The sequence below is a fragment of the Piliocolobus tephrosceles genome, chromosome 1 (genome assembly GCF_002776525.5).
Source record: "Piliocolobus tephrosceles isolate RC106 chromosome 1, ASM277652v3, whole genome shotgun sequence".
Taxonomy (NCBI): Eukaryota; Metazoa; Chordata; class Mammalia; order Primates; family Cercopithecidae; genus Piliocolobus; species Piliocolobus tephrosceles.
The window spans coordinates 129,099,848-129,127,705 of NC_045434.1; the positions used below are offsets into that span (position 1 = coordinate 129,099,848).

At 37.1% G+C, this 27,858-nt stretch overlaps 1 protein-coding gene across 3 annotated transcripts in view; it reads left to right on the forward strand.

Annotated features, from left to right (window-relative positions):
- The window catches only part of EVI5 (ecotropic viral integration site 5), a 281,488-nt gene that overhangs the window by 234,392 nt on the left and 19,238 nt on the right, over positions 1–27,858 (forward strand). For all 3 annotated transcript variants that reach the window (XM_023231039.2, XM_023231037.2, XM_023231040.2), the window contains one exon: positions 767–862. In XM_023231039.2, coding sequence (XP_023086807.2) covers positions 767–862 — 96 coding nt within the window. The remainder of the gene's footprint in view (positions 1–766; positions 863–27,858) is intronic.

Sequence of the window (27,858 nt, forward strand, 5' to 3'; positions counted from 1 at the left end):
AGCTAATTAAACAGAGGAGACTCAAAGCTGTCCTCCCCTTTCTAGAGTGATTTGGACAACTTTTTCTTTTTTTGCCCCCTTTTCTGTTCCCCAAGCAAAAGCAGATTCCCAAGAATGAAAGAATATGGGAAGCTTGCCATCTTCTTGACTAAGTATTGAACCCCTTACGGTATGAATAGAGAATCGTCTGCCCTCAAAATAACTAGATAAATTACTTTGAAATTCTAGGGTAATTTGTTCATCAGTAGACCCATTCAATTACTGATTTCTGAGACTCCTTCAAAAGATATATTTTACAAATTATATTTATTGTAAATAACCTTTATTAAGCATTTTTAAAGAAATAATCACACCTGAGGTCGGAAGTTTGAGACCAGCCTGACCAACATGGAGAAACCCTGTCTCGATTAAAAATGCAAAATTAGCCAGGCGTGGTGGCACATGCCTGTTAATCCCAGCTACTTGGGAGGCTGAGGCAGGAGAATCGCTTGAACCCGGGAAGCGGAGGTTGCAGTAAGCCGAGATGGCACCATTGCACTCCATCCAGCCTGGGCAACAAGAGCGAAACTCTGTCTCTAAATGAATAAATAAATAACAGCATAGTTCACTGTGAATTGTTTGTCAGAGGTAGTTTGAGAATGGATTTGTTCAGAATTCAGATGATTAAAGGGTATGTGCGTATGCTTTTCCTATACCTTGAAATATTTGAGTACGTGCTGTGAAAAATTGCCTCTTGTTTTTGCTTTGTTGTTTTGCCACAAAACAGAAAGAAGAAGGAAAGCTTCAAGGACAGCTTAACAAGTCTGATTCTAACCAGTATATTAGGGAACTGAAAGATCAGATAGCAGAGCTGAATCATGAGGTAAGTGATAAATTTTGATCTTCACATATTTCTTTCTTCCTTCCTCTGTATTGTAACAACACTTTATTACTGGTTATAAGACTGACACTTGTGTGCTGAATATCTTCTGTGAATTATTGGTTATAATTAATAACATTTTTGAAAATTGTCTTTTTAGCAAGCATCTTCTGTTCTAATATGGGGGATTTATTTCCCCTTAACCTCATTAGCATGACCTAGAATGATCAATCAATATTTTCATGGCAAATATTTTATTTTTTTATTGTGGTGTAAAACCTCTTGATAGTTTGCATAGATGTCAAAGTTACTTCAACTAAACTACAATTGTGCTTATACCTATAGAATAGATTTGTGGTATTTACCGTTGCATGCAGAGGGAAGTCTTTTTACTCTTGTCTTCTTTTCCCCCTCATGGTGATATTACTGAGATTGCAAAAAAGGATACTTGCTTAATATCAGTTAACAGATTTCTTAGTATGGGAATGCTTTTTAAACTGGCACTACCTTGAATCTGTGAGATTCAACTCACAAAATTTTTGGTTTTACTAAATACTGTACTGACTAATTTGAAGTATTTAAACTAATATGTTTTGATTAGAGAGAGATGTTAATGTGGCTCGAGGTTAATTTTCTTGTCCTTTATTGTTTTCTATTTTAATGATAGTATTTGGCTAAACACTAATGGAATACCATATTTCTTGTTTTGAATTATTTATAAAATAATGTTTATTCACAGTAATGAGATTTGAGAAGGTAGTATAGCTTTCATTTGTTTAAAAAGAAGAAGAAAGAGAAAGAAAAAAAAAACTCATTTTGACCACTAAGTGAATTTAAACCTCAAAGGAAAAAGTTTAGACATTACCCTTTCCTGGTATTACACCCTTCAGTTAAAGTCTGTATGTTTTGGGTAATACCTCCTGGGGTAGTCAGTCTAAGAGTTAATTCTAAATGAAGAAGAAATAAAACATAAACAGAACAGTAAGTCTTAGATGTGGCTCAGTTTTATTTGTTTTGAAATTTGGGGAATCATTCCTGTAAATACTAATTTTCAGCCATGATAATATTTGAGGGATTCAGGATCTTACGTATAATCTTTACCTATTTGTGTGTATTTATTATCATATTTTTAAATCGATAGCCATAGCATGAAAGAACAAGTTACAAATAAGTGTGTTTTAGAAATCTTTATTCTTTTGAGAACCTAGGAATTGCTTATGTTCAAAAGGTGTTCTCAAAGGAAATTGTGATTAAAATAAAGCAACCTCCCATTTAAAATTCTGATGTCTCATGATAAGGAAGCTTTAGTGTTGCTGAAACTTACATATAGATTGACTTTATTTCTAAAACTAGTGTAAAAATCAGTCAACAAACATTAATTTTCCCTGTCATATGCTTTGACTAAAAATCATGATATTCTGGCCGGGTGTGGTGGCTCATGCTTGTAATCCCAGCACTTTGGGAGGCTGAAGCAAGTGGATCACTTGCGGTCAGGAGTTTGAGACCAGCCCATCCAACATGGTGAAACCTCATCTCTACTAAAAATACAAAAATCGCCAGGCATGGTGGTGTGTGCCTGTAACCCCAACTACTGAGGAGGCTGAGGCAGAAGAATCGCTTGAACCTGTGAGGTGAGGTTGGAGTGAGCTGAGATCATGCCACTGCACTCCAGGCAACAGAGTGAGACTCCAATTGATTGATTGATTGATTGATAGATAGATAGATAGATAGATAGATAGATAGATAGATAGATAGATAGTCTCATCAGGACTGCCAGAAAATAACTCACATGAACTTTAACTTTGATGTCAGTTTTTTACGTGTAGCCTAAGAAAGCAGTCTTACCTTATACAAACATGAAAAGAAAATTAATCAACAGGGTAGAATTTTCTACTGTGAAAATTAAAAGCTAGGTTGTGCAGATTTAAAGAGTGGAAATCAAACAAACTGCATCTTTAAAAAAAAGAAAAAGAAAAAAATCCTTTAAAGCATTTTTATTTATTAATACGCTTCCTTGTTGCAGATAGAATTAAGGAAATTTGCAACCTCTACAAACTAATAAACTACAATTTTGGGAGCAAAAGGAAAGAAAAAAACTGTAGAAATATAATATGGAAACATGAATAACACCATTATAAAAACGCTTACCATAAAAATATCTTTTTCCTATAAGTGGGCCTCAGATTTGGCTCTAAGGCTTTTAGCAGCCAACACAAAACCTGGTCACTTAAACATTTCAGAGTGTCTATATTATGAAAACAGACCAATTAGCTAGAAGAGCCACATCTGTTCCTGATACTAAGATTAAATAACAAGTTCTCCATTGCTTCCTCACAAAGGAGACCTAGTGTGAGTTCCCTGGTTATTATCCTTAACATTTGAATGGCTTCATAGTCCTAAAAGTTAAATAAAGAACAGAAGCTTAAAAAAAAAAAGCTTTTGTAGGCTGGGTGCAGTGGCTCATGCCTGCAATCCCAGCACTTTGGGAGACCAAGGTTGGAGGGTCACTTGAGCCCAGGAGTTCAAGACCAGCCCAAGCTTGAAAAAAAAAAAGCCAGGCCTGGCGGCATGCACCTGTAGCCCCAGCTACTCCAATGGCTGAGGCGGGAGGATCAGTTGAACCCAGGAAGTCAAGACTCCAGTGAACCATGATCACACCACTGCACTCCAGCCTGGGTGTCAAAGCGAGACCCTGTCTCAAAAAAAAAAGGTTTTGTGTAGCAGCATAACATGCAGAGACGTGTCCAAGTCAAAAGTTTACAGCTCAGTAAATTATCACAAAATGATCACACTCATGTAGGTATCACCCAGGCCCAAGAAATAGACCCCAGAGCCCTGTTCATACTCTTTCAGCCCGTACTGCCTCCCTTCTACTCAAAGGTAACCATGATCTCAGACTTCTAATACAGTCGTTTTAACTTTTTGAACTTTATATAAATAGCTTCTTGCAGTATGTATTCTTTTGTGTCTTCCTGCTTTTGCTCAACATTGTTTGTGAGATTTTACTTTGTCATTTTAAAATGTAGCTGTAGGTTGTTCATTTTCATCACTGTGTAATTTTCCTTTGTATAAATATACCATGATTTATTTATCTATTATGTTGGTGAACATTTGGATTATTTCCAGTTGGTCTGTTAAGAACATTGCTTTAGTGATTTATGCCAGTTTATACTGTCTATAAGCAGTGAAGAAAGTACTTGCTGTTCTACATCTTCATCAGCGTGTGGAATTGTCAGTCTTATTTTAGCCATTCTGTGACTATGCAGAGATTTCTCATTATAGTTTTAATGTGCATTTCCCTGATTATTAATGAGATTGAGTACTTTTCCCCCAGTATATGGAACAACATTGGCATGTACTGGGTACTTTGTGAAAATGTTTCTAATGAAAAAATGATGTTTGTGAAAGGTTTTGCAAATGAGGTCACATATAAGTTGCATGGGAATGCCAAGAAGCTGCTTTTTTTTTTTTTTTTGGATGGAGTCTTGCTCCCAGGCTGTCTCCCAGGCTGGAGTGCAGTGGTGTGATCTTGGCTTACTGCAACCTCTGCCTCCTGGGTTCAAGCAATTCTCCTCCCTCAGCCTCCTGAGTAGCTAGGGTTACAGGCACACACCACGATGCCTGGCTAATTTTTGTATTTTTTAAGTAGAGATGGAGTTTCACCATGTTGACCAGGCTGGTCTCGAACTCCTGACCTTGTGATCCGCCTGCCTCGGCCTCCCAGAATGCTGGGATTACAGGCGTGAGCCACCATGCCCATCCAGAAGCCTCTTAATATGTGAAAATCAGTGGAAAGAGCATTCCAGACAGAAGAAACAACTAGCCCAAAGACCTTAGAAGAAAATGAAATGGTCATTTTGAGAAACAATACTAGTGTGGCTGGAGTATAGTGAAGGGTAGGAAAACGGTATAAGATAAAATTAGAGAGGCAGGTAAGGTCAGATTATTTACTATTGGTCCTCTGTATCCATGGGTTTTGCATCAGTGGATTCAACCAACCTTGGATCAAAAACATTTTTTAAAAACTATTGCATCTGTAGCTATACTGAACATCTGCAAATTGTTTTCCTTATTATTATTCCCTAAACAATACAGTTTAACAGTTTATATTGCATTAACATTGTATTAGGTATTATAAGTAAGCTAGAGATGATTTGAAGTATACAGGAAGTCAGGCATAGATTATATGCAAATATGCCATTTTATATCAGGGACTTGAGCATCCATGGATTTTAGTATCCTTGAGATATCCTGGACCCAATCTCCCACAGATACCGAGGGACAACTGTGTAGTGCTTTGTAAACCAGGGTGTATAGTGGAAAGCTTTTGAATGTTTGTTGTTGTTAGGGGTTTTTTTTGGTTAGGGTTGTTTAGGTTTTTTTGTTTTGTTTTTTGTTTTTGTTTTTGTTTTAGAAATAGGGGTCTCACTATATTGCTCAGGCTGGCCTCTAACTCCTGGGCTCAAGTGATCCTTCCACCTTAACTTACTGAGTAGCTGGGACTACAGGGCTGCACCACCATGCCTGCCTTCTTTGGATGGTTTCGTACAGAAAATTTTATGATTTCATTTGCTCTGCCTGCTGTACAGTGAACTGATTGTAGAAGAGAAAGAGTGAGAAGAGGGAAATTCATGAGGAGTCTGTTACAATGGTCCCGATAAGATCAAACATGGCTTAGAAGGATGGAAGAAGTGGAAATGTAATGTGGCTGTGTTAGAAGTATGTTTATCTCATAAGGAAAAATATTCATTGGCTCCAGAGAGTTTTGGCTTGAGTAATTGAGTGAATGGTTGGTTGGTGCCATTGACCAATATAGAGAAAGGTAAACAAGAGCTCTATTTTTATTCTAAGGTTTGTAGTAAGGTTGAGAGTCCTATTAAACATTCAAATGAAGGCATCAGATAGGCAGTGGCTATGTGAGTGTGAAATTCTGAAGAGAGGTCAGGGCTAAAAATAGGTGTAGCCCTCACTGGCATATAAATGGCATTCATATATAAAGAGAAGGGTGTCCAGGAGCAAGTTCTGAAGTTCTCCCAACCTTTAAGGTCAAGAGAGCCAGGAGAGGACCAAAACCACCAGGGAGATAGGCGGGAGAGTGTGAAGACACAGGAGTCCCTGAAGGAGGAAGGGATCATTTCAGTGTAGTTATTTACATTTTAAACTTCTCAGATCCTTTTGAAGAATAAACTTATTAAGACAGATTTCTTGACCGGGCATGGAGGCTCACGCTTATAATCCCAGCACTTGGGGAGGCCGAAGCAGGTGGATCACTTGAGGACAGGAGTTTGAGACTAGCCTGGCCAACATGGAGAAACCCTGTCTCTACAAAAAAGAAAGCAAAAATTAGCTGGGTGTGGTGGTGTGTGCCTGTAGTCCCAGCTACTTGGGAAGCTGAGGTGGGAGAATTGCTTGAGTCTGGGAGCCAGAGGTTGCAGTGAGCAGAGATCACACCACTGTACTTCAGCCTGGGCGACACAGTGAGACCCTGTCTCAAGAGAAAAAAGATTTCTTTGGAATTTTTTATGATTTGTCAAAGAACAATGGATGATTTAAGAAAGAACTTGAAAGGAGAAATGTTGTATTGCTAAATACTACTGAAACACCCTTCCTGAAGAAATTAGAGAAACAGCCCGGCATGGTGGCTCGTGCCTGTTATTCCAGCACTCTGAGAGGCTAAGGCAGGCAGATCATCTAAGGTCAGGAGTTTGAGACCAGTCTGGCCAACATGGCTAAACCCCGTCTCTACTAAAAATAAATAAATAAATAATACAAAAATTAGCAGGACATGGTGGTGCGTGCCTGTAACCCCAGCTACTCAGGAAGCTGAAGCACGAGAATGGCTTAAACCTGGGAGACAGAGGTTGCAGTGAGCCAAGATCTCACCACTGCACTCCAGCCTGGGCCACAGAGACTGTGTCTCAAAACAAAAAACCAGAAAAAGAAAAAAAGAGAAATGTAAGCTATTTCAAGACAAAGCTGGGAAAAAAAAAAAGAACTATTTTGGTATGCTGTAAACAACATACAACTCAGGTAGATAAAACCTACTTACTTTCTAGGAATAATCATTCTATTGGTTTCTACTGGTCTTCTGGCATCCTGTCTTTTTTGTTGGGAAAGGCAATTTTTCTAAGTTAAATTACGTGTCACAGGAATCTTTTTTTAAGTCGGTGATTAGGAATTTGAGTAAATAAAAAGAAATCTAAATAAAGCCCTTACTGAAGTTTGACTTAGAAAATGTTTATATAAACAGGAATGGTAGTGTGGGCCTTGTAGTTCTAGTTACTTGGGAGACTGAGGCAGGAGGATTGCTCTGAACCCAGGAGTTTGAGGTTGCAGTGAGCTAAGATCATGCCACTGCACTCCAGCATGGGTGGCAGTGAGACCCTAACTCTAGAAAAAAATAAAAATGAAAGAAAAAAATTATGTGACTATTCCTTAAGTTTTTAAATTCTGATATCTGTTTATATAAACCTGAGCTATGGATTTAATTAAATATATATCAAAAAGTATTTTAATGTCCTAGACATTCTTAATAAAGTTTTTAATATGTATACTCATTTTGTTATTAAACTGGAATTTTTAAAATAAGGAATTTTAACAATCAGATGACAATACAGTAAGTCCTCAACATTGTCAATAGGTTCTTGGAAACTGAGACTCCAAAGTGAAAGACATATAACATGTCCATGAATAATGTCGTTTTGTTTATAATGATGAGGGGAAAAAATTGGTTTCTGTGTATGTCCTCTCACTTAAAATGGCAGTTTTCAAGAACCTGTGGAAAACTTTAAGTGAGAACTTAACTATATGCCCTTTTATATTTCTTTGGATTTTTTTTTTCCTTATGCTTGTATTTTTCTATTTAAAGCGGTGGCTCACGCCTGTAATCCCAACACTTTGGGAGGCCGAAGTGGGTGAATCACAAGGTCAGGAGTTCAAGACCATCCTGGCCAACATGGTGAAACCCCGTCTCTACTAAAAATACAAAAATTAGCCAGGCATGGTGGTGCGCACCTATAATCTCAGCTACTGGGGAGACTGCGGCAGGAGAATCACTTGAACCCAGGAGACGGAGGTTGCAGTGAGCCAAGATCACACCACTGCACCCCAGGCTGGGTGACACAGCAAGACTTCATCTCAAAAAAAAAAAAAAGTGGTTAATAAGACCTTTTTAAGGCTCATTCAGCACTGCTCTTCATCTAGGGATTAAAACTAAAATAGTAAAGGTAGAAAAGAATTTAGTCATCTGGTTCTATAGTTGTTGGCAGCTGTTTTTTTTTTTTTTTTTTTTTTTTCTTTATTTCATACTGAATGATACTGTTTTTTGGTTTATTTTTTATTTTTTATTTTTTATTTTTTTTATGTTTTTGAGACGGAGTCTCGTTCTGTCGCCCAGGCTGGAGTGCAGTGGCCGGATCTCAGCTCACTGCAAGCTCCGCCTCCCGGGTTTATGGCATTCTCCTGCCTCAGCCTTTCGAGTAGCTGGGACTACAGGCGCCCGCCACCTCGCTCGGCTAGTTTTTTGTATTTTTTTAGTAGAGACGGGGTTTCACCGTGTTAGCCAGGATGGTCTGGATCTCCTGACCTCGTGATCCGCCCGTCTCGGCCTCCCAAAGTGCTGAGATTACAGGCTTGAGCCACCACGCCCGGCCTGTTTTTTGGTTTATTTAACTTCATGCTTATTCCTTTCTTTTTTTTTTTGAGACAAGAATTTCGCTCTGTCTCCCAGGCTGGAATGCAGTGGCACAATCTCCACTCACTGCAACCTCTGCCTCCTGGGTTCAAGCGATTCTCCTGCCTCAGCCTCCTAAGTAGCTGGGACTATAGGCACATGCCGCCACACCTGGTTAATTTTTTGTATTTTAGCAGACACAGGGTTTCACCATGTTGCCTAGGCTGTTCTTGAACTCCTGAGCTCAGGCAGCCTGTGCGCCTCAGCCTCCCAAAGTGCTTATTCTTATTTCTGTTTCTACCAGTCTTTATTTCCTTTTAGGTACTACAAAGCTCCAAGTATGTTACCTAGTTTACAGAGTGGTACTCAAGAACAGAATTGACATTCTTACCATAAAACTCCATTGATAACAGTAGTCTACTTATAGAAACAGAAATAAGAATTAAAAACAGTGCTATCTCTTTGTACTGATGAGTGAATTTTAACTTTTAAGAAAATGTTAATGTTTAAGAAAAACTTCAGTGTATGGAGTTACAAGCTATCCTGCATATTTTTATAATAGAAAGTATTAGTTTTCCCAGTGTGGCAGCTTCTTAATAAAAGAAATTATTCCCTTAAATTTGTTCTTTCTCTAAATAGAGCAGTGTAAAGTAACATGCAGAAGTTTCAGGATCTCATACAACCAAGTAAATAGGTTTTTATCCCCCTACCCAAAAGGTCCCATGTAGATGATGAAAGATTGTATTTGCCATTCTGTGAAAATTGCTTTAAGCCTATTAAATACATACACTACTTTTTATTCTTACAGCCTCCATTTATATTTTAAAAACCCATTCTTTTCTTTCTTTATTTTTTCTGGAGACAGGGTCTTGCTCTGTGGCCCAGCTGGAGTGCAATGGCTCACTGCAACCTCAACCTGCTGGGCTCAAGTGATCCTCCCACCTCAGCCTCCTGAGTAGCTGGGACTACAGGCGTGCGAGATTGCACCTGATTTTTTGTTTGTTTGTTTTTAAGAGACAGGGTCTCACTGTGTTGCCCAGGCTGGTCGGGAACTCCTGGGCTCAAGGGATCTCCCTATCTTGGCCTCTGAAAATGCTGGGATTACAGGCATCAACTACTGTGCCCAGCAAAAACTGATTCTTAATGACTTATTTAAATGAGTAGCTATTACTCCTTTTCCTCTTATATGTTCTGTTTTATCTCGGATGAGCAGTTTATCTTATTTGAAGTCCATTTTAGAAATTATTATGCAGATTTTTATATTTGGAACAATGTCACTATGTAAAATACTTAAAGCTGAGATTTAAGAATCATATTTTTTGAAACCAGAAGTGTTCTTAAAATTTATCTTGTTTTTCATTTGATAGATGAAGAAGCTGAGGCCCTAAGGGTTAAGGGACTTACCCAAAGTTACAAAGCTAGTTTGTAGCTGAGATGGAACTCATCATGCCTGGGCATTCTGGCTTCTGATCTACTGCATCCCACTGCCCTACCATGATCCTGCTGGCCCTCTTAATGGTGACATATTAAACATAGTTAGAGTTCTATAAGCATTTGTTTAATTGAATTAAATTGAATTGCTTCTCTCAGATGAGAACCTAACATCTAGTTAGTAAAAATCTGCTCATAGCTCATAATTCTTTATTTTTCTTTCTGCAGCGGCTTCTATTCCTTATAAGACTGCAGAATTTGTCCAACTTGACATTCATATTCTGCTTCCGTTTCCATTTGGTGCTACTAGCATTGTAGCTTTTAAATATTTGATGACTTTCTGAAAACAGGCAACTGAGATTTCCTAGCCATATTTGATGTTTTGAGAAACGCAGAACATGATAAAAAAAAAAAGTCAATCCAATTCATATATACCTCTTATTTAGGAAATACAAGCTTATTCAAAGACATAAATTACCTTTGCTGTTAAATACATTCTGTTTGAAGAGTTTGAAGTTTAACTGGTGGCAAGATGTTTCCAGATTAATTTTTTTAAAACTCCAAGGCAATATGTTTCTCCGAGTACTTCTTGCCATTTAAAAGAATGTATAATATACTGTAGTCTGGGAAAAACTGTAATAATCCCATACAGGGGCAGGGCACGGTTGCTCACATCTGTGATTCTGGCACTATGTGAGACCGAGATTGGCTGATTGCATGAGCCCAGGACTTTGAGACCAACCTGGGGAATATGGCAAAACCCTCTACCAAAAAATACAAAAATTGGCGGTTCACGGTGGCTCATGCCTGTAATTCCAGCACTTTGAGAGGCCGAGGCAGAGGGATCATGAGATCAGGAGTTCGAGAACAGCCTGACCAACATGGTGAAACCCCGTCTCTACTAAAAATACAAAAATTAGCCAGGCGTGGTGGTGCACACCTGTAATCCCAGCTGCTGGGGAGGCTGAGGCAGGAGAATCGCTTGAACACAGGAGGCGGAGGCTGCAGTGAGCCAAGATCATGCCACTGCCCTCCAGCCTGGGTGACACAGTGAGACTCCATCTCAAAAAAAAAAAAAGAAAGCCAGGTGTGGTGGCATGCCCCTGTAGTTCCAGCTACTTGGGAGGCTGAGGTGGGAAGATCTCTTGAGCCTGGGAGTCAGAGGTTGCAGTGAGCTGAGATTGTACTACTGCATTCCAGCCTGGGTGACAGAGTGAAACCCTGTCTCAGAATAAATAAATAAATAATCCCACACAAGATACCTTACTTTATTCAAGACTTTTAGACCACTTTTCAGTTTTATGGTATATTCATAAAATATAATTGGTGTTCTGCCCATTATGTGCATCTGTGTATCTAATTCCTGCCATGGGTAAAAAAAGAAAATTTTTTTTAAACTGTTAATGAAAACATGTGCCTCTCATGATAGTAATTTCATTAAGAAACTGGAGTTAGTTAATGAAAACATGAACACAAAGATCTAGTAGGAGAGGGGTAAGATGCTAGATGCTAGATAAGGAAACCACCTAGAAAAGAAAAAAATCACAAAAGTCAAGTGAGGAAAAATATTAGAACTTTTAAAATGTAAGAAACAAAATAAGGAAGCATCTTAGGAATATTAACTAAGGTAGGATATGCCTCCAGAGGGTTTGTTAAGAGATTTCTAGGAAAAAATTCGAGTGAGCAGCCAACTTAAAGAATACAGAATCAATGTAAAACAAGGAATTTGAATCTGGTACTCAGAGGACCAAATAAATATCTTCAGGGGATATATCACACTGGTCAAGAAGCAGAACCAGGTGGAATTGTAAAATCAGTCTTAAATATTAAGCTGCATTAGATGGAATTTTTTCTAAAATTGTCCTAGACACAATGAGAAGAGTAGCCCTACTCTCAAGGAACTTTTAGTTTGGTGAGGAAAAGTGGAAAAGTTAATTTGATAAAGACTATATGGTTGGCACTGATAGAGAGTAACTTAATGGTTCAGAAATGTGAGACAACACAGCACTTAATTTCATTTGTTCTAGTTAATGGTCGTTATATCCTCTCTGATGTTTAGAGTCAAGCTGAATTGTGAATTTCTTGACAGCAAAGATTATCTTATTCAGCCTTATATTTCTTAGGGTCTTTTGAAAGTCCTGGCATGTTAGTCTGAACTCATGAATTCAGTCAATTCTCTTGGTGTTCATATTGTCCCAAATTTGGCCAATGGGAACTCTTTGAAGCTGGCTCCAGTGTCTTTTTTTTTTCTACAGCCCTATTAGTCCTTGAACACATCTGTGTTTCCTGGAACTAGATGGCAAGGTTTTTAATAGTATTTTACATTACATTACATGAGTAGAGCTAGATTTCAAATGTAGCTGAAAAACAGAAAACCTGTTAGTTAATACTTACCAGTAAATTTCTGAAGAGTTGGTCCCAACAATTACTCTTGGACAATTAGAATGGAAATATAAGTCATGAGAAACCACTTCAAGGGAAACTGGAAGTCAAGGGTCTATGAAAAATAAAGGCAGATGGTGATAAGCATTTTTTGAAGGAAATGGAACTATCAAGCCTGTAGTGACAGGTTTTATAGTTTACAGCAATTCTTAAGCAGATTTAATTCAGTAAGGCTGAAAGAGACTTCTCTTTCTTTTAGCATTCCCAGGAAGAGACCATACTAGTAACGTACTCTTAGATCCCAGACATGAGAAAATTAAATATAAACATCTAAAACCATTTTAATTATATGTAAACTTTTAGCATGACTGTAGTATTAAGCATATTTATCATTTGAGTAATACTAATAGGATGTGCTCAAATGTGTCATTCAACTTGATATGGGATGCTAAAATGAGCTACAGTTTTAAAATCTTGTGAACTTACTCTGGTTTCAGGGCTTGAGTGTTCATTTTTAAATGTTTTTCCATTCATTCAAAAGCTAATTATTCCTACTCTTCATCTAACTCCCACTTTTTTCTTCCATTATGATGTCAGTACTTCTAAGCACATCCATAAAACAGAGAAGGGGGAGGATTAGAAATTCATGCAGTTGCCGAGTGCAGTGGCTCACATCTGTAATCCCAGCACTTAGGGAGGCTAAGGCAGGTGGATCACTCAGGAGTTCAAGATCAGCCTGACCAACATGGAGAAACCCTGTCTCTACAAAAATTAGCTCTGTGTGGTGGTGCGCACCTGTAGTCCGAGCTACTTGGGAGGCTGAAGTGGGAGGATCCCTTGACCCAGGAGGTCGAGGTTGCAGTGAGCCAAGATCATTCCACTGAACTCCAGCCTGGGTAGCAGAATGAGACCAAGTCTCAAAAAAAAAGAAAGAAATGAAAAAAAATCATGCAATTTATCTGGTTCTTAATCTTAATTCTGGATTTTTTATTTTATTTTATTTTTATTTTATTTTATTTTTTTGAGATGGAGTCTTGCTCTGTCGCCCAGGCTGGAGTACAGTGGTATGATCTCAGTTCACTGCAACCTCCGCCTCCCGGGGTTCAAGCAATTCTCCTGCCTCAGCCTCCTGAGTAGTTGGGATTACATGCGTGCGCCACCATGCCCAGCTAATTTTTGTGTTTTTAGTAGAGATGGGGTTTCACCATGTTGGCCAGGCTGGTCTTGAACTCCTGACCTCATGATCCATCGGCCTCAGTCTCCCAAAGTGCTGGAATTACAGGTGTGAGCCACCGCGCCCAGGCTATTTTTTTTTTCATTTGGTAAGTTTAGATTTCTTTCCAGATTTTGTGTGTCTTTGTTCTCCATCATACTACAGGTGATTGAGAAACTGTTATCTTTGTCACAGTGGACTTCAGTCAGGAGACCTGGATTATAGTTCTGTCTTTGCCACTGATTAGCTGGGTGACCTTAGGATGCCAATTCACTTCATGTATCTATTTAATCAGTGAATATTTGAACATCTTTTAATTCTCAGGCATACCTTAAGCCATGCCTCAGTTTCTTGATTGCAAAGCAGTTATACTAAATGGTACCTAAAGCCACTTCCATCCCAGTGCTGTGCTAGGTGTGTAAAAGTCATAGTTCCAGTTGTTGAGTTTAGACTGATAAGGAGAAGCAGTTCGTGTGGGCAGTACTGTAGTAGAACCACATGGCACCATGGCCTAGAAACATGTGAGAAAATCTATGATCATGGGGCTGCTTAAATTGTGTATTAGAGAAGAAGTAGAAGATTGGTAGGAAAAGGAGAATAGAGGATATTTCAAGCAGAGAGGCATATATGCAGAGGCTTGGAGGCAAGTAAAGAATTCATAAAGGAGACCAAGAAGGATTAGTATGAAAAGTAGGAGAAAAATCAGTAGAGAGGGGCATTCCTGAAGCCAAAGTGAGAGAGAGACTTACATTGCTCAGTTTGTTTTTAGAATGTGGTAAGAAAATAACATTCATAGAGACTGATCTAATGGCTGAAAGTAAAGCTTTTTTTAATCAAACAAGAGGAAATCTATAAAATATAATTATTTTCTTGATTGTGTTTTTAAAAATCATTTAGAATTGTGTTACTTCTGGAGTCTGGGTCTACATGAGGTGTGTTTCAGAGCCAATCTGAATACTATTATCCACTAAGCTACCCAATACATCATGCTTGTTTTTTAATTCTCTATGTTCTTAAATGTAAAAGTCTTATTTCTTTGACTATACCATGATTTTGAAATATAGTAATTCATTTTAAAAGCCTTTTTTTTTTTTTAATCAAGTAATTTGATTTTAATATACAATTTTTTTCTAAAGAAACGGGCCAGGCACAATGGCCTGTAATCTCAGCACTTTGGGAGCCCAAGGCAGGAGGATCACTTGAGGCCAGAAGTTCAAGACCAGCATGAGCAACAAAGCAAGACCCTGTCTCTTTTTTAAAAAATTAATTAACAATGTTATTTTAAAAAATAAATAATAACATAATATTGACAGTTTTTCAAATTGAAAATGTGCTCCACTTATTTACTAAGTGTCAATTAAAGAGGAATTGATAAAAGATGAATAGGTAGCTCTCTCAGATTTACAAAAACTAAAATTTTAAATTGTGGTTGAGAGTCTGTAGTGCAGTAAATCATGTGCTTCTTATGAACCATATCTCACAGATGCAGGTGGACACGAGATAGTCAGATTTTCACTCCCCACAAGCTGGACAGCTAGAAATGTCATGCCGATAGTACGTGTCAAAGACTTAGTGCTACTTTGCTGCCTGTCTGATTTAAGTTATTGTGGTCAGTCTGAGGAACCTGTGATATGATAAGATAGCATTCATGAGGTCATGTGGTTTGCAAGTGCCCAATCTTGACTAAGCAGCCTGTGAGCACCTCAGGAGGAGGAAGAGAGGGATAGTAACTTTATTTGCAAGCTTATTTTGGGTTCAGTGGCAGAATAGTGTGGGTGTGTGGCTATATGTGTATATTACATATTTTAAACATTATTTTTCCATCAGGCGTTATAATTTCTGAAAAAAGTGAATACTACAAATGCATTAATCACCTTCTACTTATTAATATTTCAGTCTAAACCATTAAACTTTTTTTATTATACTTTAAGTTCTAGGGTACATGTGCACAACGTGCAGGTTGTTACATATGTATACATGTGCCATGTTGGTGTGCTGCACCCATTAACTCGTCATTTACATTAGGTATATCTCCTAATGCTTTTTATTGCAAATATTTTCCTACAACTTCATTTTAAATTTTAAATGAAGTTGTAGGAGGTAACCACATGTCTTTTCTGTTGAGGAAAAAACTGGATGTAGGAGATTTATATTGTTGATGAATTTTTTTTAATATATTAAAAATTATTTCTGCATTTTCTAATTAGAAAATTACTTATTTTCAATCTGGTATCCTCTCCATTAGAAACATACAAAATGGCTGTCTGATTTTATCTATATAACAACTTTACTGAGACATTATTTGTATATGATACAGTTCACCCATGTAAAGTTTACCATTCAGTGGTTTTTAGTATATTCACAGTTATGCAGCTATCATCACAGTCAATTCTAGAACATTTTTATCTCTCCAAAAAGAAATCCTGTGCTCATTTAGCTAGTCACTCCCTATTTCTCCCCAAGCCTTATTCGCCCAACCTTGGCAACCACTAATCTACTTTCTGTCTCTACAGATTTCCCAGTTCTGGACATTTAATATAAATGGAATCATAAAACCTGTGGTTTTCTGTGACTGGCTTTTTTCACTTAGTGTAATGTTTTCAAGGCTCATTCATGTTGTAGCCTGTGTCAGTGCTTTATTTATTTTTGTCACCTAATAATGTTCTACCATATGGGTAGACAGGCATACCTGGCTTTATTGTGCTTTGCTTTATTATGCCTTAATAAATGGTTGTTATATCCTACTGTGTTTTTACAAATTGAAGGTTTGTCGCAATCCTGCATTGAGCAAGTCTTTCAATGCCGTTTTTCCAACAGCATGTGCTCACTTCATGTCTCTGTCACATTTTGGTAATTCTCACAATTTTTTAAACTTTTTCACTATTTTACCTTCTGGTGATCTGTGATCAGTGATCTTTGATGTTGCTATTGTAATTGTTTTTGGGTGCCACAAATTGCACTCATACAATCGAAAGCCAGAAATAATTAAGCTGTGAGGCAGGCATGTTGAAAGCTGAGATAGCCTGAAAGCTAGGTCTGTTGCACCAAACAGTTAGCCAAGTTGTGATTGCAAAGGAAGAGTTCTTGAAGGAAATTAAAGTTACTACTCTAGTGAACACACAAATAATAAGAAAGCAAAGCAGCCTCATTGCCGACATGGAGAAAGTTTGAGTGATCTGGATAGAAGATCAAGCCAGCCACAACATTCTCTTAAGCCAAAGCCTAATCCAGTGCAAGGCCATAGCTCTCTTCAATTCTTTGAAGGCTGAGAGAGGTGAGGAAGCTGCAGAAGTAACGTGGGAAGCTAACAGAGGTTGATTCATAAGGTTTAAGGAAAGAAGCCATCTCCGTCACATAAAAGTGCAAGGTGAAGTAGCACTTCACATGAAGTGCAGTGTAGAAACTGCAGCAAGTTATCCAGAAGATCTAGCTAAAATTGTTGATGAAGGAGGCCACCCCAAACAACAGATTTTCAGTGTAGATGAAACAGTCTTATATTGGAGGAAGATGCCATCTATGGCTTTCCTTAGCGACAGAGAATTCAGTGTCTGGCTTCAAAGCTTCAAATGGCTCTCTCATTAGGGCCTAATGCAGCTGTTGACTTTAAGTTGAAACCAAGTGCACATTTACCATTCTGAAAATCCTAGGGTTCTTAAGAATTATGCTAAATCTACTTTGCCTGTGCTCTGTAAATGAAAAAACAAAGCCTTGATGACTGCACATCTGATTATAGCATGGTAAACTGAATATTTTAAGCCCACTGTTGAAACCTACTGCTTAGAGAAAATGATTTCCTTCCAAAATATTACTGCTCACAAACAATGCAACTAGTCACCCAAGAGCTCTGATGGAGATGTACAAGGTGATTAATGTTGTTTTCATGCCTGCTAACAAAACATTCATTCTGCAGCCTGTGGATCAAGGAGTAATTTCAACTTTCAAGTCTTATTATTTAAGGCATCATTTCATAAGGCTCCATCACATAAAAGTACTAGGTGAAGCAGCAAGTGCTCATGTAGAAGCAACAAGTTATCCAGAAGACATATAGTGCCATATATAGTGATTCTTCTAATGGATTTGGGCAAAGTACATTGAAATCCTCTGCAAAGAGTTCACCATTCTAGATGCCGTTAAGAACATTTGTGATTCATGGGAGGAGGTCAAAATATCAACATTAACAGGAATTTGGAAGAAGTTGATTCCAACGCTTTGAGGGATTGAAGACTTCAGTGGAGGAAGTCACTGCAGATGTGGTGGAAAGAGCAAGAAAACTAGAATTAGTAATGTAGTAGAGCCTGAAGATGTGCCTGAATTGCTGCAATCTCATGATCATACTTGAATGGATGAGGCGTTGCTTCTTAGGGATGAGCAAAAAAAAACGTGGTTTCTTGAGCTAGAATCTTCTCCTGGTAAAGGTACTGTGAACATTGTTAAGATGGCAACAAAGGATTTAGAATATTCCATAAACTTAGCTGATAAAGCAGTGGCAGGGTTTGAGAGCATTTACTCCAATTTTGAAAGAAGTTCTACTGTGAGTAAAATGCTACCAAACAGCATCTAATGCTACAGAGAAATACTTCGTTCAAGGCAGCGTGAGGAAGTGCAGCAAACTTTATTGTTGTCTTCAAGAAATTGCCACAGCCACCCCAACCTTCAGTAACTGGCCAGCCTGCTGCCACCAGCATCAAGGCAAGACCCTCCACCAGCAAAAAGATTATTACTTGCTGACCGCTCAGGTAATCATTAGCATTTTTTAGGAATAAACTATTTTTAATTAAAGTATATATGTTGTTTTTAAGCATACACTATTGCACACTTAACAGACTACAGTATAATGTAAAGATAACTTTTATATGCACTGGGAAACAAAATTCATGTGACTCGCTTTATTCTGATATTCGTATTTATCCATTCATCAGTTGATAGATATTTGCTTTATTCCCACTTTTTGGCTATCATGAATAATACTATTTTGAGCATTCATTTACAAGTTTCCATATAAACATATGTTTTCATTGGTCTGAGTATATGCTTAGTAATGGAATTGCTGGGTCATATGGTAACTGTATGTTTAACTATTTGAGGAACTGCCCTGCTGTTTTCCAAAGTAGCTATACCATTTTACATTCTCACCAGCTGTGTATGAGTGTTCTGATTTATCCACATTCTTACTAACATTTATTATTTATCTTTTTAATGAAGTAGTATCTCATTATGGTTTCAATGTACATTTCTCTGGTGGCTAATGATATTGACCATGTTTTCATATGCCTGTTGGCCATTTATAGCTTCTTCAGATAAATGTCTTATTTAGATCCTTTGCCTGTTTTTAAATTGGATTTTCTTTTTATAATTGAGTTGCAAGAGTTCTTTACACATTCTGAATGTGTGTTCCTTATCAAATACATGATTTCTGATTTTTAAATATTTTTCTTCACTATATTTTTAAAACTGAAACAACTTCTATATGACTAGAATGATTTTCAGGCTTTCTTCTATGGAATGCTAAAAGTGAGAGTGGTTGACTTTATAGATTAAGCTTCTACTTTTTTGTTTGTTTGTTTGTTTATGTTTTTTGAGACAGTCTTGCTTTGTCGCTTAGGCTGGAGTGCAGTGGCACGATCTCAGCTCATTGCAACCTCCACCTCCCAGGGCCAAGCAATTCTCCTGCCTCAGCCTCCCAAGTAGCTGGGATTACAGGTGCCTGCCACCACACCCGGCTAATTTTTGTATTTTTAGTAAAGATGGGGTTTCACCATGTTGGCCAGGCTGGTCTCGAACTCATGACCTTAGGTAATCCTCCTGCCTCGGCCTCCCAAAGTGCTGGGATTACAGGCATGAGCCACCATGCCTGGCCAAGCTTCTGTTTTTATAGGAAAGGGAAATGAGACTTATGGAAAAATTCATTGTCTTAGATATGACACTAAAGGCACAAACAACAGAGAAGAAAATAGATAAGCTGAACATCATCAAAATTTAAAACTTTCGTGCTTCAAAGATCACTATCAAGAAAGTGAAAAGACAACCTAGAGAATGGGAGAAAAAAATTAAATCATTTACCTGATAAGGGACCTGTATCTAGAATATATAAATAACTCTTACAATTCAATTATAAAAAGATAAATAACCCAGTTATAAAATGGATAAAGGATCTGAATAGACTGTTTTCCAAAAATGATATACCAGATGACCAGTGGACATAAGAAAATATGCCCAGCAGCATCGGTGATCAAGGGAATGCAAACCAAAATGACAATGAGATTCCACTTCACACTTACTAGGATGGCTATAATAAAACAGATAATAAAAATGTTGCAAGAATGTAGAAAAATTGGAGCCCTCATACACAGCTGATAGGAATGTAAAATGGTACAGCCACTTTGAAAACAGTATAGCAGGTCCTCAAATGGTTAAACATAGAGTTGCTGTATGACCTAGCAGTTCCACTCCTGGGTATATACCCAAGTAACATGAAAACATGTCTACACTAAAACATCTGCATAAATATTCATAGCAGCATTATTAATAATATTTAGAGAGTAGAAACAATTCAGATGTCAATCATCTGATGACTGGATAAATAAAATGTAGTATATCCATATGATCAATTATTAGGCAATAAAAGGAATCAAGTGCTGACACATGCCACAACATGGATGATAAATTTTCAAAAACCAGTCACAGAAGGCCACATATTGTATGATTTCATGTATATGTCCAGAACAGATAAATTTATAGAGAAAGAAAGTAGATTAGTGGTTCCTTGGGGTTGGAGGGGAAGAGAGGGGTTTCAGGGGATGACAGCTAAGAGGTGTGTGGTTTATTTATGGCATGAAAATATTCTAGGATTGGTTGTGGTGATGGTTGCACAACTCTATGCATATACTAAAAGCCATCAAATTGTACACTCTAAATGGGTAAATTGTATGGAATGCAAATTATATCTCAAAGTCATTTTAGAAATCATAGTATTTCTCTTCTGGACAATTTCCTAACCTGGGGCCCATGGATGGGGTCTATTAAAGTATTTACAAATATTTTATGTATAAACATAGGACAATCTTTGGGAGAATGGGTTCAAGATTTTCATCAGATTTCTTGAGTGATTTGACAGCTGAAAAGTTTTCCACCATCTCTCAATTATCTTTTGGGAGATATTGGGGGAATTAAGTAAGTTAATGCTGGAAAAGCACTTAAAACGGAGCCTGGGACATAGTAAGGGCTAAATAAGTGTCCTTATTGTTCCAGCTATTCCAGAAGACACTTATACATTATATAGTCACAGTGTGATATTATAAATGATTAGATAAAATCTAATGACACTACTCCACTGCTTCAGTGACCCATAACCTTCATGATAAAGTTCTAACTCTTTAACATGGCATAAGATTCTTCATAGTTTAGCCCCAGCTTTCTTTCAAGTTTCATCTCTCACCTCTCATTTTGAGACCTATATCCAGCCACACCAAACCACTTGCAGTTTCCTAACACATAATACATTCTCTGGCCTTAGGCTTTTCCCCGTGCCACATGCCACCTGTGCCTGATTTCTCCTCCCTCCACCTCTGCTCATCCTTACAGACCCAACTCAAACATCATCATCTTACTCCTTCCCTAAGAATTCTCCTTTCTAGCCAATGTATTGCTTCTCCTGTGGGTTTACTTAACAGTGTGCCACCTTGGAATCAGCTGTTTGGTTTTTTTGTCTTGCCCTTCAGATTTTTAACTGAGGGCAGGAGCCTTGTCATTTGTCTTTGCCTTTCCAGCATCACAACACTTGTTACCTAAGCACTCAGTGCATGTTTGGTTAATTGATTGATGGACTAAAAAAAACACATGATTTAGCTTTAGAGAACAATAATTTTCTCTTAACAGAATTCAATCCAAATAGAAAAGAAGTACTTCATTTTCATGAGGGTGTTTTGCTAAAGGTTTGAATTTTTAAATGCTTCATTTTGCTAAAGGTTAAATCAAATGAAATCTACATGGTACTTTGATGTAGCTTTAAAAGTTCAGAGTGAAACAAGTGTGAAGTGATTTATTTCCTGTAATTGGTCATAAATTTACATAGAGCCTCACATATTCCTAGCCTCATCACCGTTGACCTTAGAGTACCTTCTAAATAATGTTAATGGTTTCAATTTTATCAAGATGTGTCAGCTGCCAGGAAGAAGACATTCAGTGGCAGTTTCATTTTGTTTGCCCACAATACTGAATACATCTAAGTATGCACTGTAGAAAGACTAAGAATTCTCTGTAAATGACTCCCCCTCTCTTCTTCTCAGGTAAAAATTGTGCAGTTGTAAGTTTCTTCAATTCCAAACTTTCCTTTCCTTTCTACCTTTTTTACTTATTAATGTGGGTGCATGTTTTTTCCTTCTGAAAACGTCAGCTTTAACTATTGCATTATATGCATTTTTACGTGAAATCTACAATTTTTTCATTCTAAATGTTTTATATTTTTATGATTTACTTAACTTAAAACCAAAAACATTTTCAGCATTATGTACCTAGTATTATTTCAATAAAATTCTTGAATTTTTTAAAGTTTTTTTTTTTTTAAATACTCTAGATTGGAATTTTGGCTCTTGTCTATGTAATAAAGTAATAAATCATGACCTCCAGTTGATCACTTTTACTGATTTCCTGCTCTGATTCTCTGGAAATCATTTTGTTTATGTGGTTATTGCTAGTTTAATCTTTGTCATGTTTACAATTCAGTGTTTAAAGAAGTTGATAATTGAGAATAAATTTTGTGTATCATCTCCTGTTAAATTTATTTTAGATTTTGAAAACTGAGGAAACTATTAAAGTTATTCTATAAGGAATCCAACAAAATTACTGACCAAACTCTGAGGATGGGGAAAAAAGTAAAGCCTCTAGAACTTACAAATACAAACTATGTGATTATTAGATCCTTCCATGAAAAGTAAAATGCATTGTTATTTAAAATTTTATATATTGTATCTCACTTACAGAAATGCTACATTTAGCTCAAAAAGGTGTAGCTCTTTGTTTTACAAAGATTGATTATACAAACTCAAATGTACAAATAGGAGCTTTTATAATCTGATATGACTCAGTCTTGGAAACTTACTGCAACTGTTTTGCAGTTCACTTGGTATCACATGATTCACTTCAATGGTTTAAACCCTGTCTAGTAGTGATCAAAGTTCATTTGGTTAGGGGTTTTTTTGGTGTGTGGATGACTTTTTTCCACTTTGTTGTGGATTGATTGTCTTTCAAAATACCCAATGCAGCCCTTCCTCTTATTCTTTTGAATCTCAGAAAGTGGTAGTTGTCTGCACAGTGCAACCTCCAATCACACACAGGGGAAAATTTTTTTAAGTTGAAATAATATGCATGAAAGCACTTTTAACTGTAAAGCATTATATATTTATAAGATTGTATTATTAATTCCATTACCCCAAATGTTAAAATTGAAGAAGGATAACTTGTTATGTCTCTTTAAAACCAAGTGTAAAAAAAAACTGTGACTTTTTCGAGTTATCACTGTCCTATGATGTGCTAAAAGAAAGCAGACACATAGCACATTGTCTCCTCTAGCCACACAGAGACACTTGCCCAGGTGATCATATTTTCTCAGCACAGATTTTTGTATCACTTATAAAGAACCTACATTTAAAGACTACAAAACTCTAAAACCATGACACTTCTCTGTTTCACAAAAGAAATTTGTCTTAATATTTAGTGGTTTAGCCAATAAAGAAGACTAATGCAAAATTTAGAAATACTTATGTATCCTTAATGATTATGAAGTCCTTTGGGGCTTCAGAATATTCATCTTCACAAGTTATCCCTGCTGTAGAATTTCAATGATAAGTTGCATGGAATAGCTGTAATCTTTTTTAAATAGTGTTTTTTTAGTGTTTGAATTTTTACTATCATACAGTAAGAAACTCTGCTGTTTCCTGTCAAAACCTTTCCTCAGACTATGAACATGACAGTTTCCTGTTTTCTTATTAACTATACTGCATTCGTATACTTTATTCTTTGTAAATTGTATAATAACTTATTGCTTTCCTTTTATCATTACTAAATGTTTTGGGGAGTCCAGCATTATTTAATACACACAGAGAAGTTCTAAAATCCAATCTCTTTATTGATAGTGGAAAGTTAAGATTTCGTTAAAGTAGATTTAGAGGTTATAAAAAAAGATTTTGTTAACTATTAAACTTGTGCTGAGTGTGTCAGATGTCTTAAGTATTATTTAAATAAATTCTACATGTTTTTACTTTTTATACTTTGTCTCTTAATGCATAACATGATGAAGCAGTCCACATCAGGTAAGAATGAATATGTTATTTGGGTCTTGTATTGTTAGTACTCCCATCTGTCTGCTTATTAATGTTCTCCTTCAGCGTTTAAAAGGATGGGATAAATAAATAGTACCTAGAGCTTTTTCTTTTTTTTTTTTTTTTTTTTATTATACTCTAAGTTCTGGGGTGCATGTGCAGAACGTGCAGGTTTGTTACATAGGTATACACGTGCCATGGTGGTTTGCTGCACCCATCGACCCGTCATCTACATTAGGTATTTCTCCTAATGCTATCCTCCCCTAGCCCCCCACCCCACAACAGGCCCTGGTGTGTGATGTTCCCCTCCCTGTGTCCATGTGTTCTCATCGTTCAACTCCCACTTATGAGTGAGAACATGCAATGTTTGGTTTTCTGTTCTTCTGTTAGTTTGCTGAGAATGATGGTTTCCAACTCCATCCATGTCCCTGTAAAGGACATGAACTCATCCTTTTTTATGGCTGCATGGTATTGCATGATGTATATGTGCCACATTTTTTTTATCCGGTCTGTCATTGATGGGCATTTGAGTTGGTTCCAAGTCTTTGCTATTGTGAACAGTGCCACAGTAAACATATGTGTACATGTGTCTTTATAGTAGAATGATTTATAATCCTTTGGTTATATACCCAGTAATGAGATTGCTGGGTCAAATGGTATTTCTAGTTCTAGATCCTTGAGGAATCACCACACTGTCTTCCACAATGGTTGAACTAATTTACACTCCCACCAACAGTGTAAAAGTGTTCCTTTTTCTTCACATCTTCTCCAGCATCTGTTGTTTCCTGACTTTTTAATGATCACCATTCTAACTGGCATGAGATGGTATCTCATTGTAGTTTTGATTTGTATTTCTCTAATGACCAGTGATGATCAGCTTTTTGTCATATGTTTGTTGGGTGCATAAATGTCTTCTTTTGAGAAGTGTCTGTTCATGTCCTTTGCCCACTTTTTGATGGGGTTGTTTGTTTTTTCCTTGTAAATTTGTTTAAGTTCTTTGTAGATTCTGGATATTAGCCCTTTGTCAGATGCAAATATAGATTGCAAAAAATTTTCCCCCATTCTGTAGGTTGCCTGTTCACCCTGATGATAGTTTCTTTTGCTGTGCAGAAGCTCTTTAGTTTAATTAGATCCCATGTGTCAATTTTGGCTTTTGTTGCCATTGCTTTTGGTGTTTTAGTCATGAAGTCCTTGCCCGTGCCTATGTCCTGAATGGTATTACCTAGGTTTTCTTCTAGGGTTTTTATGGTTTCAGGTCTTATGTTTAAGTCTTTAATCCATCTTGAGTTAATTTGTGCATAAAGTGTAAGGAAGAGATCCAGTTTCAGCTTTCTGGATATGGCTAGCCAGTTTTCCCAACACCATTTATTAAATAGGGAATCCTTTCCCCATTGCTTGCTTTTGTCAAGTTTGTCAAAGATCAGATGGTTGTACATGTGTGGCATTATTGCTGAGGCCTCTGTTCTGTTCCATTGATCTATATCTCTATTTTGGTACCAATACCATGCTGTTTTGGTTATTGTAGCCTTGTAGTATAGTTTGAAGTCAGGTAGCATGATACCTTCAGCTTCGTTCTTTTTGCTTAGGATTGTCTTGGCCATACGGGCTCTTTTTTGGTTCCATATGAAATTTAAAGTAGTTTTTTTCCAATTCTGTGAAGAAAGTCAATGGTAGCTTGATGGGGATAGCATTGAATCTAGAAATTACTTTGGGCAGTATGACCATTGTCAGAATATTGATTCTTCCTATCCATGAGCATGGAATGTTTTTCCATTTGTTTGTGTCCTCTCTTATTTCCTTGAGCTGTGGTTTGTAGTTCTCCTTGAAGAGGTCCTTCACATCCCTTGTAAGTTGTATTCCTAGGTATTTTATTCTCTTACTAGCAGTTATGAATTGGAGTTCCTTCATGATTTGCCTCTCTGTTGGTCTGTTATTGGTGTATAGGAATGCTTGTGATTTTTTGCACGTTGATTTTGTATGCTCAGACTTTGCTGAAGTTGCTTATCAGCTTAGGGAGATTTTGGGCTGAGATGATGGGTTTTTCTAAGTATACAATCATGTCATCTGCAAACAGAGACAATTTGACTTCCTCTCTTCCTAATTGAATATGCTTTATTTATTTCTCTTGCCTGATTGCTCTGGCCAGAACTTTCAATACTATGTTGAATAGGAGTGGTGAGAGAGGACATCCTTGTCTTGTGCTGGTTTTCAAAGGGAATGCTTCCAGTTTTTGCTCACTCTGTATGATATTGGCTGTGGGTTTGTCATAAATAGCTCTTATTATTTTGAGATACGTTCCATCAATACCTAGTTTATTGGGAGTTTTTAGCATGAAGGGCTGTTGAATATTGTCGAAGGCCTTTTCTGCGTCTACTTAGATAATCATGTAGTCTTTGTCATTAGTTCTGTTTATGTGATGGATTACGTTTATTGATTTGCGTATATTTAACCAGCCTTGCATCCCCGCGATGAAACTGATTTGATCGTGGTGGATAAGCTTTTTGACATGCTGCTGTATTCGGTTTGCCAGTGTTGTATTGGGGATTTTTGCATCAATGTTCATCAGCGATATTGGCCTAAAATTTTGGGGTTTTTTTGTGTCTCTGCCAAGTTTTGGTATCAGGATGATACTGGCCTCATGAGTTAAGGAGGATTCCCTCTTTTTCTATTGTTTGGAATAGTTTCAGAAGGAATGGTACCAGCTCCTATTTGTACCTCTGGTAGAATTCAACTGTGAATCTGTCCGGTCCTGGACTTTTTTTGGTTGGTAGGCTATTAATTGCTGCCTCAATTTCAGAACTTGTTATTGGTCTATTCAGGGATTCGACTTCTTCCTGGTTTAGTCTTGGGTGTATGTGTCCAGGAATGCATCCATTTCTTCTGGATTTTCAATTTATTTGCATAGAGGTGTTTATAGCATTCTCTGATGGTAGTTTGTATTTCTTTGGGATCAGTGGTGATATCCCCTTTATCATTTTCTTTTTTTGCACCCATTTGATTCTTCTTTCTTTTCTTCTTTATTAGTCTGACTAGCAGTCTATCTATTTTGTTGATCTTTTCAAAAAAATAAAAAAACAGCTCCTGGATTCATTGATTTTTTTGAAGGGGTTTTCATGTCTCTATCTCCTTCAGTTCTGCTCTAATATTAGTTATTTCTTGACTTCTGCTAGCTTTTGAATTTGTTTGCTCCTGCTTCTCTAGTTCTTTCAGTGTGATGATAGGGTGTCGATTCTAGATGTTTCCTGCTTTCTCTTGTAGGCATTTAATGCTATAAATTTCACTCTACACAGTGCTTTAAATGTGTCCCAGAGATTCTGGTACATTGTGTCTTTGTTCTCATTGGTTTCAAAGAACATCTTTATTTCTGCCTTCGTTTCATTATGTACCCAGTAGTCATTCAGGAGCAGGTTGTTCAGTTTCCATGTAGTTTTGTGGTTTTGAGTGAGTTTCTGAATCCTGAGTTCTAATTTGATTGCACTGTGGTCTGAGATGCTGTTTATTATGATTTCCGTTCTTTTGCATTTGCTGAGGAGTGTTTGGAAGTACAATTATGTGGTCAGTTTTAGAATAAGTGTGATGAGATGCTGAGAAGAATGTATATTCTGTTGATTTGGGGTGGAGAGTTATCTAGATGTCCACTAGGTCTGCTTGGTCCAAAGCTGATTTCAAGCCCTGGATATCTTTGTTAACCTTCTGTCTTGTTGATCTAATATTGACAGTAGGGTGTTAAAGTCTCTCACTATTATTATGTGGGAGTCTAAGTCTGTAAGGACTTGCTTTATTAATCTGGGCACTCCTGTATTGGGTGCACATATATTTAGGATGGTTAGCTCTTTCTGTTGAATTGATCCTTTTACCATTATGTAATGGCCTTCTTTGTCTCTTTTGATCTTTGTTGGTTTAATGTCTCTTTTATCAGAGAATAGGATTGCAACCCCTGCTTTTTTTTTTTTTTTTTTTTTTTTTTTTTTTTTTTCTTTTTTTT